General features: G+C 45.7%; 1 protein-coding gene across 3 annotated transcripts in view; it reads left to right on the top strand.

Annotated features, from left to right (window-relative positions):
* The first annotated feature begins 211 nt into the window (after window positions 1–211).
* erfl3 (Ets2 repressor factor like 3) overlaps window positions 212–17,567 on the top strand; it is a 71,495-nt gene continuing 54,139 nt past the window's right edge. For all 3 annotated transcript variants that reach the window (XM_083760421.1, XM_083760422.1, XM_083760420.1), the window contains exon 1: window positions 212–951. In XM_083760421.1, coding sequence (XP_083616547.1) covers window positions 930–951 — 22 coding nt within the window. In that variant the 5' untranslated portion in view covers window positions 212–929. The remainder of the gene's footprint in view (window positions 952–17,567) is intronic.

The following is a 17,567-nucleotide window of genomic DNA, read 5'->3' as shown; positions in this document are numbered from 1 at the left end:
CAATGCCTGCTGGCCGCAACAATAATCACGACAAAAATGACACGGACGGTGCGTGGCTGTGAGTGGGCGTGACCAGCCCCGTCAGCCAGCCCCCGCCTCCTCCCCCGTGTGGGCGGGGCGCCGTGCTGGAGTGGAGAGAGCGAGAGAAACACGACACCCCGCGAGCTCTGAGAGACGCGCGGCCACGGGGGGAGGAGAGATATTACAGCTACTGAGTGAGTGTGTGAGTGGAGGGATAAAAAAAAAAGTCCGTAAAGAAAGAGAGAGAGAGTGTAGCTTATCGGAACTGTGATTCTATCAAAGAAGTGAGTTTTTTCGGGCCGCGACATGTCAAACAAACAACGATGAAGATGCGGTTGAGGCGGAGTAAACGGCGACAGGACACTAGTTAGCGAAAGTACTTTGTAAACACGCACGGAGAGTGGGAGAGAGACGGCGAGAGATTGAAAGAGCGAGACTACTAGTAGAGACAGAGAGAAGGGGGGGGCTACGGCGGCTCGCTCGACTCGAGTCGGGACGGTTGGCCGTTTTCCTCCGCTCGCTTTGCTGTGCAACTTGAGCTCGTTCAACGGTCGCTCGGCTCCGGGAGCACCGTGACCGTAGTTAGTAGAGGCGTTTATTCACTACTCCTCCCCCGGTGGAAGCAGCGCGTCGCTCGGCCGCGGCTCTCCTGTCCTCACCGCCGCCGGTGGTTGAGAGATAAAAGTTCATCGAGCGGCACAAAAGTTAGTTTCTCCCCAAGTTTCCCCTCTCTCCTCCCCGCACCACCACCACCTCCCCCAAAATTGTGAACCCGGAGCAACGAACGGCGGAGAGACTTTTCGTTTCCACCACCAACCAGTGACTTGTGGAATTCACCCAAACGTTAGCTCCGCGGCTAACAGTCCGCTCGCTGCTTCTTCTTCTTGGGACACTTTTCATAAAGCACAATGAAAACACCGGGAGATTCTGGTAAGTCTAGCCCAACATCGTATCCACTATCGTCTTTGTTTTTTTCCCCTTTACTTTTGAAATCATGCTTGTTGTTGCTATTGTTGTTGTCAGTTTATAACAAACGTGTTCTAACTTTGGTCATTAGCAACCCACACGTACTGTAGTAGTTCACCAACATCGTGACATGGACAACTATTGGAAAGTATCTGGACCTTTTTTTTCCTCCCTTTTCCGTCAGCGTGGGTGCCGTGGACCGTGGCGAGATAATGACATTATGAAACGATACTAGCATGAGTTATGAAATGAGAATATGAAAGGCGTTTAATTATAGATACTTCACTGCTGAAGAGGAAGTGGTTATTGTACAGTTGTTACAGTGTGTGTCATTGTTGCATCCCGTGGAAGGCAACAACAACCAACAATGTACTATTTCACCTTTCAAGAGAATCCTAGAAGCACTATGCCTGCTGCTGTGTGTGTGTGTGTGTGGGAGAGAGAAAGAGAGAGCGTGAGAAAGAGACGGACATGTTGGTACTTGATGTGGAGTTTTGCCTGCTCACTTCTTGCGGTGATTGGAGGATCAGTTCAGGTAACACATAGGTGTTTACCTACATTTTGTCAGGTATATAGATAGGCCTGCCTGTCAGCCCAACTGAGCTGAGGCGACGGGGAGGGGAGGGGGGTGTGGGGGCTTTCCACTTGTCAGCTGAGCTGTGTGTAATTCCTGAAATGCTTGCATAAAGTTCGTTCCTGCTGCCTCTTTTCCTTGAAGGCCGTGCGCGTCTATTCAGAAACGAGGAAGTGGCCAAGTTTATGCCAATTATGCATTTTATTATTTCGGCGGCACAGTAACACAACTGTCTCGACTTACGGCGTGTTGTGCTTTTAGGCTCACGAGTGACGCACGCAAGCGTGTGCGTCATATTAAGATGTTTCTCTGTGAGCGGAATGAGAATTCATTTTTATTTAGTTTTTTTTCTTTTTTCCTACGGGAACAGTCAGTGAGTGTGATGTCTTCTTTTCTAAAGCATGGGTTGGTAAGAATACATTTGGCCGGCGTGGGGCCATGTGTGTGTGTGAGGCAGGCTGGCTGACAAAACTGTGTGGGACCCTTCCCACTCCTCCTGGCCCGGGCCCGCTCCCCTCCCCCATTCCTATCCCCTCCTGACTCCCGCTGCTGCACCCAGCCTCACGCCCCCCGCCCCTCAACCGCATTCCTACACACCCCCTCCCTGGAGCAGCCGACAGGCAGCCCTGACATCACACACATCCCACCACAAGTGGCCCTTTTACTAAGCTTGTGTGTGTGTGTGTGTGGGGTGCATATTTGTGACTTGTGAGCTGTTCTGGGAATGTACTCAAATTGATTGGGCCTAGGCCAAAGGTTAGTAGTGTGTGTCATTACTAGTGCTCAAGTGAGTGCTTCTGTGATTATGTTATGTATTACTTGCCCGCACCACCACCACCGCAGCCGCCACCAGTCCTCGTTCGCCCGTTTAAGTGTGTTGACAAACAACGGCTACCCTTTCATCGCCGGGGCGCATTACCAAACAGTTAATCAGATCTCATAATGGAGCCTTTAAATAGTTTAATTATTGAACTGCGTAATCCACCGACATTGTCTTGATCTCCCCTCCTGCTGTCGCGCCCGGATACGCAATCAGAGCACCAGCATTAACCCTTTACCCTGTGTGGTCCCACTCGTTAAGACGTGGGGGCACATTTACAGGATGGCGATGGATATAAATAGTGCGGGTTGTATCTGTAGGATAAAAATGTAATCATCCTCTCCCCTCATAGGAGGATTATGTCCTACACCGTAAGCTGTTCATCTCTTGAGGGCACTACCTCCGTTCTCCCCAATCGTTCGATGCTTATCCCCACCTCCTGTGCTTGCTACTTTTCCATGGTCACTTCATTAGGCCGTATTGACGATAGGATTTGTGCCAGTGAGAAGTGATCTGATGAAGTAGGAAACGGATTGAAGGACTTGCTGCATCTGTGTTGTGAGCTTCTGAGAGACTTTATTGTAAACGGAAATGTCATGGGATCAAACCCCATTCGCCACGCCACCAGAATCTTTGTCCAGTCCATCAGACAGCCATGTGTCCAGCCAAAGTGCAGCTCCCCGCTCATTTTAAGATGCACCAGATAACAGATTTACAGGATGTAAATGTTTAGTTATGTGCTTTGCATACAGCAACAAACGTCACTTTTAGTACCTACAGTGCTGTTTACCCAGCCGTTGATCCAGCCCTGGGAATCAGTGAAGTTTCTAACTGCATTCCAACAGGTTGCATCTGTCAGCTGATGTATTGGAGCCTGGCAAGTGGCAGATTTTTATGATGCCGATTTTGTGATCTTTGTCCCCCTATCAATCAAATAAGAAATAAACACAACTAACTTTTTGATCTAATATATATAAAAAGTACGAGTATAAAACTTAAATTATACAATGAAAGAACACACACATACGCACGTACACACGCGGGTGCGCACACACAGTTTAAATTTAATGTTTTTTAAACATTTGCCCAAAATAGGGACGCCATGAAAGTGGTAAATATTGTCTGCATAATTAATTACCAATACATTCAGTGTTCTAGTCATGAGTCATGTCAGTTCTCAATTATAGCGGCAGAGCCAAATGTAAATGTCCACATCCAGGGAAGTTTCTAATATATTCTACGTAATTGGCAGTTATCTCCTTCCCCTATCGTTGTACAGGCCTATATCCTGCCCAGGGAGGCTCAAAGGTTGTGCTAATAATTGATTGGACTAGGTTCTAACGATAAGGACGGCCACAAACACGCTCACACACACATAAAAGGCTAATTAGACGACTCTCTTTCTTGCTCCTCTCTCCTATATCTGTCATTTCACCTCCTTTTTGTCTTCCTCGCTCATTTCCAACTCTTCCATTATCCCTCTTTAGGACTTTCCTTCTTTCTTTCCGTGCCATCTCTCTCTCTCTCCCCCTTCTCTTGCTTTCCCCCTCTCTCTGATGGGATAAGGACCGGTGTGTGTCTTTGTGCGATGGAAGTGGCTGGTGGGATCCCTAGCTTTGGAGTGCCCATTGTGTGTGTATTTGTGTGTATGGAGTAGACGGGGACAATGGTGGGAGTGGGGCAGGCTGTGGGGGCCAATTGTGCGAGGACTTGTGGGGCCAGGGACCTCTCATTGTACTCATAATGGAGCAGAGCGGCTCATAGTTTTTGGTGGAGCTTTTTGACAAGTGACGAGACCGCACTCCTGCATGCGTGTGAGACATTTTGTATGTGAGAGAGAGAGAGAGAGAGAGGGAGGGAGGGAGGGAGGGAGGAAATGTGACACATCCCAGCCTGACCATGATTCTTCCCTCTCATGTTTGTTCATCAATATCCATTAAGTCTCAGAGTTCATTAAAGATTTAGATCTAACATACTGTTTTAACCCATTTAGACCTGAGGCCGATTCTTAAAAAAATGGCTTTTTTGGCAGTTTTCTGTGGTTCTCAACCTTTTCCATGTCAAGGACCCCTGGAATTATCTGTATTTGGCCGCGGACCCCCATCTGAAAATATGTTGTTCCAGGCACCCCCCCAGAAGCAAAGATTTGAGTTAAAATCGTTCGCTGTGAAAGAATATATATTCAACTGTTGCTTATGTCTACTGTTGCTTATGTCATTTATTTTTGTAGCAATTTGATTCTCAAATTTGACTAGTCTAAATGAAAGAAAAAAAAAAGCTCGCTAAAATTTGCAGACATACTGTATCTTTGTATGTTTTTTTTAAAAGATTATTTTAAGCATTTGTAGTGTACATTTTATTAGTAGGACTTTAGAGGTGGATTAGAACCCAGAACATTGTAACACGGTGTATTCCCATGCTGTTTGTTCACTGACTGACTGATTCGCTCCATCTGTGTTTTCTAATATGAGGCGGTTTCCTGATTCCATATGAGATTGATGTGTCATAGAGCAGTTTTACTTGTTAGCGAGCGTGCACACACACACACACACACACACACACACACACACACACACACACACACACACACACACACGCATACAAACGCGCTCGCGCATAGCCACAGCCTTTATGGTGTGACAGAAGGGCTAATTTTAGGACTGAAAGGAAAAGTATCACAATTTCAGTCCGTTTGTGTGTGACTATACATGCATGCATGTGCTTCAATCTCAATGTGGCCATGATAAGCCCAGCGATAGCCTTATCTATGAAAACTCCCTGCTAACGGTGCTGACCACAGCAAAACTATTGCCTCCCATTATTCCTTAATACAGATCATATAGGGTAGGGCAGTGTTTCCCAACCTTTTTTGTCCCAGGGAACACTTTTCATAGCCTAAAAGTCTCGGGGAACACCTAGGGGGGGGGGGGGGGGTATATACATACATATATTTATATATATATATATATATATATATATTAAAATATATATTAAATATATAGTCAAAGTAAATATACTTTTAAAAACACACATGACAGCACTCATCAAATAACTTTAAAGAGAAAGAAAAGGACAGAGACAGTGCCTCAGTTTAAAAAAATTGCTCATATACAATGTGAAATTCCACCTAATCCTTTTCCTTGTCTTTATTATGGGCCAACTTGTGAAAGCTGCATGCTTTTATTGTGAAGGGTCTCAGTTCTCACAGCCTGCTTATTTCCACGTGCTGAAAATAGCTGATCGACAAGCTCACAACTGGTTGAGTCCGCAACGCGTTGTGAGCTTGTAGATCAGCCATTTTCAGCATGCAAGCATAACACGTGTACGACGAAGAATAAATCGGGCATCACTGCGCTTCTGTGGGAGGGAGATATATTTTGTTGGCCGAACGAGGCGATCATGTTTGGACATCTATGGACAGCTATTTTGGACATCTATTTTTCGTGGCACATTATGTTTAATCACAACAACGTCACGTTTACTTTACGTGTTTGGGTGTACACGGAGCACTTGGACACATCAAACGGAGCACCAAAGCTCCGCGACACACAGGTTGGGAAACACTGGGGTAGGTCATACACCTTGGTAGGGCAGCCAGAGCCAGCACTACAGTTGGTGATTAATGTAGTTATGGTTTATTTACACTTTATCTTTTATTGTCTGACATAGCAAATTACCATACAGGATTTACACCAGGGGTGTCCAAACCTTTTTCAATGGGGGCCATATTAGAAAATATTAACACCCAAGGGCCAACTACATAATTAATCGGATTTAAAACTATCATCATCATGATCAATATTTAATATCAATGGTCTTTTGTCAGGTGTGTGCTGTGAACAACAAGTGTATCTCAGCCCTTTTTCAGCCTTATGTCACATTACCAAATGTAACCATGAAGCAAGGTAAAACACTAGCGGTCCGGTCATCTAGGCTGCTAAGCCGGCGTGTCGCGGGTTCGACTCCCGATGACCTTTGCCGCGTGTCACCCCCCATCTCTCTCCCCATTTCCTGTCACCATAATGTACAGTGTACACTATCAAATAACGGCAGAAAAGCCCCCAAAAATATATATTAAAAAAAAAGACAAATTTATACACTGGGAAATGCCCAGGTTAAAACACTTTAGTGTACTGTTGGGCAGGCCGGGCCGTTCATAATACAATTCAGGTATGAAGCTGAGGGCCGTATAAAATTCCCCCCAGGGCTGCATTTGGCCCGCGGGCCGAACTTTGGACACAGCTGATTTACACATTTGACCATAATGCTATCACACACACACACCCGTATATTATGAATGTGTGTGTTGTGTTTATATAACAGCTGACAAATACAAATGTTATGATCTTTCATGTCCATGACCCACTTGGCCGCATGTCTAAACATTTGAGTTTGAATCTGGTCATCTGTCGTGCAAGAACTTTAGATAAGTTGACAAATGACTTTGTCAACTTATCTTCTGAAAGAAAAGCAGAGTGTGTGCAGCGTATGGCGTCTTTAGTTGTGGAAATGTCTGTATTTAGTCAGGAATGTGACCAAGGGGAACAATGCGCCCAGCCACTCGACACTAATGGAGCTCCCCACTATTAGAAGGCCTTTTGCCTGTGTGCCCTTGGCCTGAGACGAGTGAGAGACCACAGGAGGAAGGAAGAGAGAGAAAGAGGGAGAGAGAGAGAGACAAGGCCCCCGTACCCTTGACCGCTCGGACAGCCTCTGACCACTGGACAGTAGCGCAGGCAGCCCTTACCCCCCCCCCCCCCCCCCCCCCCACACACACACACACACACACACACACACTCTCGCTCTCTCTCTTCAGGCACTAACTTTTACATAAACGTTTTACACACACATACACATTTACATGTGTGCAATGACTAACCACGTTTACCACACACTTCCACACAGTCTTTCTCTGTCACGCACACATGCACAGCCTGCCACACACACAAGCACATCAAGACCAGATCTGGCCATATGGATTATGTGGTTCTCAACAGCCTGTTTGATCAGCTGCACGGTTGTGTGGTAGAAAACCAAAGAGCTCCATTTAAAATGCCACGTTTTACGCTGATAACGCAACGGCAGAAACTAAATGTGTCCTCAGGCCTGTGTGTGTTGTGTTTGGGTGGGGGGCGGGGTGAGGGGGGGTGGTGTTTGGTTCCTATAGCTTTCCTGCGGTCCCATTAGTTTTAGCCGCAGTCTGACCCCTCCACTATTGACAGTATTGGCTATCGAGACCATAATGCTTAATGTATGCAGCAGCTCCAGCGAACATTATAACGCGTGGCCGTCGCCTCTGCAAGACACTGAGCTTGCAGATCCGATATATTTGGCGTACGGTGAAGTTCTTAAATGGGCTTAATGCGGGTAGAGCTACTCTTATGTGTGGGAATGGCGTGCACTGTTGAACCACTTCCAGCTGAGAAATGGTAACACACCATACACAGTTTACACACACACAGGCACAAACCGCATACATCATGTATGTATGCGTGGTGTGCGCACATGCATGCACGCTCACACTGCTGCTTTTTATTGGAATTCCTGGACCTCCCACATTCCTGCTCCGAACACTAATAGTTGCCGTCTGTGGCGTATTACTTTAGTGGCTGTTGTGTTTTTTCCCCCTCTGCTATCTCAGCGAGCTTCCCTCACTGCACTACACCCTGGATCACTAAGCACAAACGCACGCGTGCACACACACACACACACACGCACGCGCGCACTAAGTGTGGAAAAGACGTACAGCATATACAGAACTTCCCCCCCCCCACACAAATGACTAAATTAGTCACCATTATATTCGTTTGATGACAATCCTCAACTTAAAAGAGGTTTTGTGAATTGCCATGTTGTGAAAGTAATCTGTCAAACCTGTGAATCGATTGACATTATATCATCATACCATCATAATACTGTATGAGGACGGACACATTATACAGTATTCCCTAGAAAGGTTGTTTAGGAACTATAAAAAGGAAGACTAGTATCCGAACATGTATTCCCTAATACATTTCATGTCCATAATCTGAATAGCAATAGCCTTCCTCTTTTTGTAGTTAAAAAACACTGTATATGCGCTTCTGTTCTGACACACACACACACACACACACACACACACACACACACACACACACAGTTTCTCATTTCAGATGTGTATTTAGGCTGAGTTGGAAACACGGCAGGGCGTGGTGGTGTGCATAGATTGACCTGCACTATTCCGTGTGTGTGTGTGTGTGTGTGTATATTGTAATTTAATACAGGGAGTTTACAGAGCAGCATTGTTGCTGTGGAGACCCAATATGAGGCGTAGAAAGACATGTTTTTGTAAAGCAATATCAAGCCAGAGGTGTTTGCGTGTGTCTGAGAGAATCTCAGGTAGAGAATGCTCTGTCCGAGGACAGAACGTGTCACGTATTGGGTGAACAAATTAACTTGTTTGTGTACTTATTTGTTCATGAGGGGGAAAAAGTGTCTATTGGGTAGTACTCGATAAGTGTGTTTGCGTGTGCTTGCTTGCGCACGCGTGTGTCTGTCTGTGTGTGTGTGTGTGTGTGTGTGTGTGTGTGTGTGTGCGTGCGCCCGGCGTCCATGCATGAGGGGGGTGTACGTATCACACAGGTCCTTGGTGTGCTCTGTGGCGGCGCCACTGAAACCGATCTGAACCTGACGCCACACACACACACACAGTTACACGCACAAAGTTACACACACAGACACACAGACAGTCAGACAGACAGACGGAGCGGCCTGACACACCTGTGGATATCAGGTGGCCTGTGCCTCTATCCCTTGTGATCTTCCCAGATCAGAGTTATTTCAGATCCTTCCAAAGCACAATGAGCTGTCCTCGGGCTCAGAGACTCTTCTCCTCCTCCTCCTCCCAGTCACTGTGTTATTAGCGAGCTGAGCTGGCAGGGCATGGGACGGCTCTGACTCACCACCACCGGGACCATCGGGACACGGAGAGAAAGAGAGGCCTTAGAGCCTTTAGTCCTGTTTCCCCCTTACCAGGGTGACATCACTCTCACACCACCACTAGCCGCCCGCAGCACCTGGACTGGACACTGTCTGAGAGACACACACACACACACACACACACACACACACACACACACACACACACGCACACGCACACGCACACGCACACGCACACACACTGCACGATTGCACTTGTGTGAAAACACAGTGCTGTAAAGTACATTCACTCATGTACCGTACTTAAATGCTACAAATATCAAGCATTATTCAAATATCAGCATTGTTTCCCCATATTGGGTGAAATTCAAAGCAGACCTGACACCTGATATGTGATATGTAGGTCATATGCATATGTTTGCATGCCATGTACACATGCATTTATACACTGGGTGTGTGTGTGACATGTGTGAGAGCCAGGGTTGCGGTGTTACTGACTCTGGGAAGCAGTGGAGCTCCTAACCTCTGTCTCACCCCCCCTGTAAGCCCTACAGAAAGAAAGACGGCAATGTTGGAATACTTTCTCTGGCTATTTTTGTCTGGGAATCCGCCTCTATGCCGGACCCAGAGAGCAGGGAAGGGACGTGTGTGTGTGTGGGAGGGGGTTATCTAATCTAATTTCAGAGGATGGGAAGTCACCAAAAGAACTACTGTGCCACTCGCATACTGGTGATATACTTGGCGTGTGTGTGTGTGTGTGTGTGTGTGTGTGGTCGGCTGTCCGTGCAGTATTGAAATGCCGTCTGGCGCCACCTTAAACTTTCTCTCTTTTTTCTCTCTCCTTTTCAACCCCCCACCGTCCACCCTCTGTCCCTTGCTTCCTCGCTCTCCCTCTCTCCTTCCCTCGTCCTTAAGTTCCACCCCATGTATGGAATGCAGAATCACGTTGAAGAGAGTTTTTTCTTTTCTTTTTTATTCTCTTTGACCCATTCCCCCCCCCCCCCCCCCATGTCTCTAACTCGCTCAAATGTCTTTACCCAGAGTCTCACTCGTCCCATGTACAGACCTGTTCTGTGTGCGTCAGGATTCATTTTGAACTTTGAGCCAACTCTGTGTGTGTGTGTGGTGTGTGTTTTGAGGAGAATCTGTGCGGTTAAGTTGTGTGTGTGTGTGTGTGTGTGTGTGTCTAGGCAGGGATGAAGGTATGGCAACACCTTGTAAGGCGTGCGTGCGTGCACTTGTGCGTGAGTGTGTGGGAGTGTGTGTGTGGCGTGCGTGCGCATGCTGGAACAGAATGTGCCGAGTGGGTTTTGTCACTGGAAAGAATGACTGCATGCCCCTGCTGAAAGATTCAACTCTCAGCTGCGTTGGACAGCGTGAACTTCTGTATTTTGAATTTCATTAAACAAATGAGATGGAAACTCCGGCCTGTGTTTTGTCTTAACACATCACACACACAGACAGTGTGTGATGTCTTAATATACGACGCACATACAGCATCTTCGTTCTGCGCGAGAGGCCGGGGTGTAGCCTACATGTGTGTTTAGGCTCATGTAAGACACCACTTTATCAACAGCCAAGATAGGGCCTTCTTGTTTGATAGGGTTCGCTGTTGTGGTGAACTTTGAGTGTTCAGCTCTGTGTGTGTGTGTGTGTGTGCGTGTGTGAGATAAGTGGAAAGAGGACATCCTCTGTCTTTTATCAGCTGCAACTGGTTGATCTAATTTAGGCCTTCTGGACAGCCCCATACGTAAGCACTGTCCTTTGTGCCTTGTGTGCGTGCATGTTTGTGTGCATGTGTGCTAGCCTTGTCCTTTGTGCCTGAGATCAGAGATTTAGAAACACTAAACATGTACTGTTTTTTTGCCCCATTTGGGGAAATGATAGCTATCTTAAACATGAAAACAAATTACTTCACTAAATGTCTACATAAAAATACAAGAAACAATCACACCAACAAAAAACTCATACTTCCTTCCTCTCATACATGCAACAAATCAAAATAACACCACAATAGAAATGACAATCTCTTGTTATTGATCCCCAATGTCCATCTATCATACAGTCACATTAGTCCTTGATCCTGTACATGGTAGAAAACATCCTCTCCAGGGTTACTCGGCTGACCTCCACTGGCCCTTTCAGTTTTCACTATACTAGTATTTAGTTTACCAGTATTTAGCTACAGCTCACATGCAAACTGCTCCTTTAGGTTGCATTTTAGCTTTTTAAGAGTGAAAATTGTTTATTTGGCCTGTCTCTCTCTCGATTCAATTTGGCATGAGGGTCTGATGTACAAACTGTTGGAAAGTGGCATTGGGGGGAAAACCTATGACATCATAAAATCAATGTACACTAACAACAAATGCGCAGTCAAAATAGGCGAAAAGCACACAGACTTTTCCCCCCAAAGCCGTGGAGTTAGACAGGGATGCAGCCTGAGTCTAACACTCTTCAACATATATATCAATGAATTAGCAAAAACGTTAGAACAGTCTACAGCTCCAGGCATCCTCTTGGCAAACACAGAAATCAAATGCTTACTTTACACAGATGACCTGCTGCTGCTGTCCCCAACCAAGGAAGGACTACAGCAGCAACTTGTTCTCCTACACAAATTCTCCCAGACATGGGCCCTGACAGTGAACCTAACCAAGACTAAAATCATGATATTTCAAAAAAGGCCCAGCTGCCAAAACCACCAATTTTTCCTAAATACAATCCCACTAGAACAAACTAAAAACTATACCTACCTTGGCCTAAACATCAGCAGCACAGGGAACTACAACCAAGCTGTAAAGGACCTGAGAGACAAGGCAAGAAGGGCATTCTATGCCATCAAAAGAAACATCAAAATAGACATCCCAATTAAAACATGGCTTAAAATACTGGACTCTGTGATAGAACCAATTTCCCTCTATGGTTGCGAGATCTGGGGACCATTAGCAAACCATGACCTTGAAAAATGGGATAAACACCAAACCGAGACCCTACACACAGAATTCTGCAAATCCATTCTCCGTACCCAGCGAAAAACACCAAATAATGCATGCCGGGCAGAATTAGGACGATACCCACTCATAATCAAAATAAAAAAGAGAGCACTTAAGTTCTACAACCACCTAAAAGAAAGTGACCTAGATGCACTCCATAACAAGGCACTCACACACAGTGAAACTCTAGAGAGATGCCCCCTCAGCCAGCTGGCCCTGGAACTCCGGGCACAAACACAAACAGAGCCACGAGATAGAAAACCCATTGGACTAAACCAAATTATAAAACAGCAAAAGGAAAACTATCTGACACACTGGAAAGAAGCAACACAAAAGCAGAGTAAACTAGAATGCTATCTGGCCCTAAACAGAGAATACACAGTGGCAGAATACCTGAGCACTGTGACCGACCCAAAACAAAGAAAAATCTTAACTAGGTACAGACTCAGTGAGCACAGTCTCGCGATCGAGAAAGGCCGTCATAGGCAGACCTGTATCCCGAGAGAAGACAGACTATGCACCCACTGCACACTAAATGAAGTGGAAACCGACCTACACTTCCTAACCATCTGTCCATTGTACCAAGACATCAGAGACACATACTTCCCACAGATTACAACCACACACGGAGATTTTGAAAACATGACCAATGACAAAAAACTCCCATATCTGCTGGGCGAAGTACAACAATGTGCAAACACAGCAGCAAGATTTGTGAGTTGCTGTGATATCAAATGGAACACAACCACCGTAAAGACTAATCATTGTGTATATTCCTGCACTATACCTGCATCGAGTGATCTTGGTACATAGAAGTTGATCTATTGAAGATTCTGACAAAGTACATAATTTTTGTTTTGATTGTATTGCTGTATTGTTGTATTGTTGTCTCCACCAGGCCGAAGGCATGTGGGGAGAGTATGTTTTGCACTCCGTCCGTCCGTCCGTGTGTCCGTGAGCAGCTAATCTCGGCCACCGTTAACCCGGTCGATGCCAAATTTTGCACACACACTCCCTGGATGCCAACGATGAACCTCTGCCCCAAACTTTCCAGAACGGCCTGTTATAGCGCCACCAGGAGGCCACTTTGTGCAAAACAAGTTTTTGCACAGTACACCTACAGATTTTGTCCAAACATCACGCAAATTGGTACACAGTCTCTCTAGAGCCATTCAACGAAACCGGTCTTTCAGATTTCTCACACTCCATCCTGATTGGTTAAGATTGGCTTCCAAAGTTCACAGGAGTGCTCAGTTTCAAACAAAATGCTGCAAATCATGAACACATCGCGTGATTTCCGTGAAATTGTGCACCCACATTCCCACTAGGCCGAGGACGAAATGCCACATGAACAATTTCAACTCAGGCTCAAGGTGGCGCTATAACTGGCCGAAAAGTGTTTTTACCTCTAACTGCACGGATCTGTGGATAACTTTGTATGCCAACTCCCTAGAGGCCAAGGAAAAACCTTTGCCTGGAATTTTTCACATCTGCTCTTTATAGCGCCACCAGGAGGCCGACATATGTAAAACACATTTTCTATTATTACTCCTTCAGATTTTATCCAAATTTCACGCAAATCGGTATACACTATCTCCATAGTCATGTGATCAACACGGAGCGGCACCATTTCCCATCTTCCATCCTGATTGGCTAAGATTGGCTTCCAAAGCTCACACGATTCGTCCATTTCGAAAAAAGGCCACAAATCACAAACACAGTGTGCAATTTCCGTTAAATTATACACACACATTTTCACTAGGCCGAGGACGACATGCCACAATTTTTTCCTCAAAATCAGCCTCACGGTGGCGCTATAACAGGCCAATTCCTGTTTTTAGCTATAACTGCATCGATCTGTATACAACTTATGTATGCACACATGGAAAAACATTGTACCTGCGTCCCTCCAACACGAACCTCCGGCCCAAATCTTCCTCAACAGCCTGTTATAGCGCCACCATGAGGCCACAACCTGACCTGCCCTGGTGGAGACCTGTGCCGATTGGCACTTTGTCTAGTTCTTTCTGCTTTGTCAATGTAAACGTATGTTTTCTCATGCCAATAAAGCCCTTTGAATTGAATTGAATTGAATTGTATGCACCGTGCATGCTTGTGTGTGTGTGTGTGTGTGTGTGTGTGTCTGTCTCCACACGCACACACTGTATCCCCACGGAGGGGGGGTGAAACCTTTTTAAGCATCGATTGACTCTCCCATCCTATCCCAGCCCTCCCAACCTTAATTTCTGTGTCACCAATCCATGAGCCAATACCCCAGTGGCGGCTCTGCTTTCCATTAGCCATCTCCTCTCTCTACCTCCTCCTCCCCTGTCTGCCTCGCTCCCTCTATCCTCACCCCGGTTGGTTTGTCCTGTGCCCTCTTCTGTCTGTCCCAATCTCTCTCTCTCTCTCTCTCTCTTCCCCCCCCCCCCCCCCCCCAATGATAAATGGAACACATGTTGGAATAAAATCATCATATGTATGTAAAATGTATCGCCATGTACTTACTGTTTGTGTTACCCCAGTTAATAATCGCATGATCAATGGCATACCAGCAACATTTGGACAATTTATGACTTATATGATTTATTTATACGACTCCCTCTGTGGTTGAAACTGTTGATATGTTGGCACTTGGCCGGAAGTAAAATGTCGCACCCTCCCGCTGCTGCAATGATACAAACATGACAACTTACAACTGAACCCAGACCGACAAGTGGCATCAAATGGACCTGTTCCTAAATGTACCCAGCTGACCCTATTATTATTATTATTTATTTGTATTCCAACACAGCCTTTTGTTTTGTTTGCTAAACGCTCATGCGTGTGTTCTATGAGGGAGAGAGAGAGAGAGTCCATGTGGCGAAGGGTTCCTTCCAGGATGCGTTCCAGCAGGACAAACATCTGATTCTTTTTACTTCGCTGGTCAATCCATCCATCCTCCTTAAATGTTCATGAGACTTCCTTTCCTAAAGGATCCTGCTGCCCCTCCCCCCATCCACAAACTTTACAGGTCTGTTTTTGTGTGTGTGCATTTTTCGTGTGTTCCTTTTTTTTGGTGTGCATGTGCATGGAAGAGATAGTGAGCGTGTATGTGCAAGATTTTGTGTGTGCATGTCTGTGCACGTGCATGTGTGTGTGTGTGTGTGTGTTGGCCTGAGAGAAACTGAATAATGCATACATCATTGGAAAGGTATTTATAGGAAAGCAGCGTGATTAAAGTTTAATGGAGAAGCCGGCCATCAGGCCCATAGCATATCTTCCTCTGGCTCAGAACGTGCACACTTGTGAGGTGGAAGGAACACGCACTCACACACACGCACGCACGCACACGCACACACAGACACACACGGCTGGCTGGAAGTGGGCTCATCTCATGACTTATTTGCCAGGGAGTTTGTCTATGAGCTGTAGCACTCTCCATGTACGGGTATACCATCTCATCTTTTAACCTTTTAGCTCCCTGACCCGTGGATGTGTCCTCTGTTGATATGTCAGCCCACAGACCCACTGAACAACAAGACACACTTTGACTCATAACCTTGTTATGAGACGTAAGCCCAAGGGGAATGATGGAGCTACAGCATCGGCGTCTTTACCCACCGTTCTGGCCTGGGTGAGTGAAGACGTCTGAATTGAGTGGTGCTGTACTGTACTTGTGCTGTACGCACTGTACAAGCCCTCATCCTGTGTGTGTGTGTGTGTGGCTGTGCAACAGTGACACAAGGACAGACCCAGGGACACACATTACTGTCTATAGCAAAAAAATCAACAACTCTATTAAGCACATATGCATTATTTTATACTTTACAAAATGAGTTATAACAGCAGATCTACAAGCTCACACAGTGTGAGCTTGTGCACCCCTACAATCTGATGTCCATTCTTCTAGCTTCTGTAGTACAGTATTATGATTTGGTCATTGCGTCTTTATTTTAGTTTTTCTTCATTGTTTTATTTAAAAAGTGGCATTTTCTGATTATATTATACATAACCTTCGTCAGAATGCAATCAATTCGCTGCCCTTAGACACTAGGGCAGCAGCGAGGAAGACGGTATGATTCATTTTAGCGAGTGCCAACAGCTATATATTATCTAGAGGATATGGCCTCATTAGAATGCTTTAATTATGTCACTCCATTGCATAAGTTGCTCTCGACCTTTAGAGTTAATATATTTGCCTGGTCATAGTAGACTGACTCTCTGGGCACTTCAAAGTCTTAATCCGGCCCCATTCCAATCCCATAGTATCAAACAAAGATTTAAAGCTTTGAAGAAGTATTTCAGCCATATATTGGAATATTGGAAATACATATTCTTTTCCCCCTTTAAAAAAAAACCTATAACAAGCCTGTGTTTCTTTCTTTACCAGTGGTGCAGTCCACATCCTGTATTGATATTTACATTTGGTATGTAATAATTGCTAATTCACGCTAATCTTCAGTAGCCCACAGTTGAGCCACACTCCTCCTGTCCCCAGCAATACTTTTCTTCCTTGACTTCCTTCCTCTTAAGCCTAATGTGTGTTGCACTACACTCACTGAAAATTACTTTCGATGCGTTTATCCATCCATCCCCATCAGTTTATTGTTGTTGAGGATTACGCTCTGTGTACAATGTACATACATAGGCTATGTTACGTTTGTGAGTGTTGGAATGCATGTCAATGCTATGTGCGTGCACGTGCAGTAGCCTCACTCTGGGTCACACTGGTTTTTAATAATCTATGTCCACTTTAGAGCCAGACACGTCCCAGTGCCATTATGACACACACACACACACACACACACACACACACACACACACACACACACACACACACACACACACACACGTCTCACACACACACACACACACACACACACACACACACACACACACACCATGACTGTTGTGTTAAGGGATTAGAGCTTTTAATGAAGGGAATAGTGTTAGCCAGATCCCTGGCCTTGAGCAGAATGAAGGGAGACAGGGAGAGGAGCACAGAACAGGAGCAGTGGAACGATGTAGGGAAGGTGAGCCATGGGGCGAATCGAGGGAGAGAAGGTGCAACGGCTTTGGAAGGATGCTTTTAAAATGTAGGTGTTATGTGGACTAGGAGAGATGATGACCTAAGGGTACAGTACACTCGTATGGCATAATGGCACTCATCCTTTACACAGGGAGGCTCTCGGCACATACTTTGTGTGAAGTGTCTGTATCCTATTGGGCAGCCCTTTTTGTTGTTTTACAACGTACAAAATTAAGAATGAAAGAAAATGTCGGTCACCATAGT

Source organism: Protomyctophum parallelum (assembly GCF_964188405.1).
Source record: "Protomyctophum parallelum genome assembly, chromosome: 3".
Lineage (NCBI taxonomy): Eukaryota > Metazoa > Chordata > Actinopteri > Myctophiformes > Myctophidae > Protomyctophum > Protomyctophum parallelum.
Note: the sequence above shows the minus strand (reverse complement) of the source record. Positions and strands in the feature narration are given on the sequence as shown.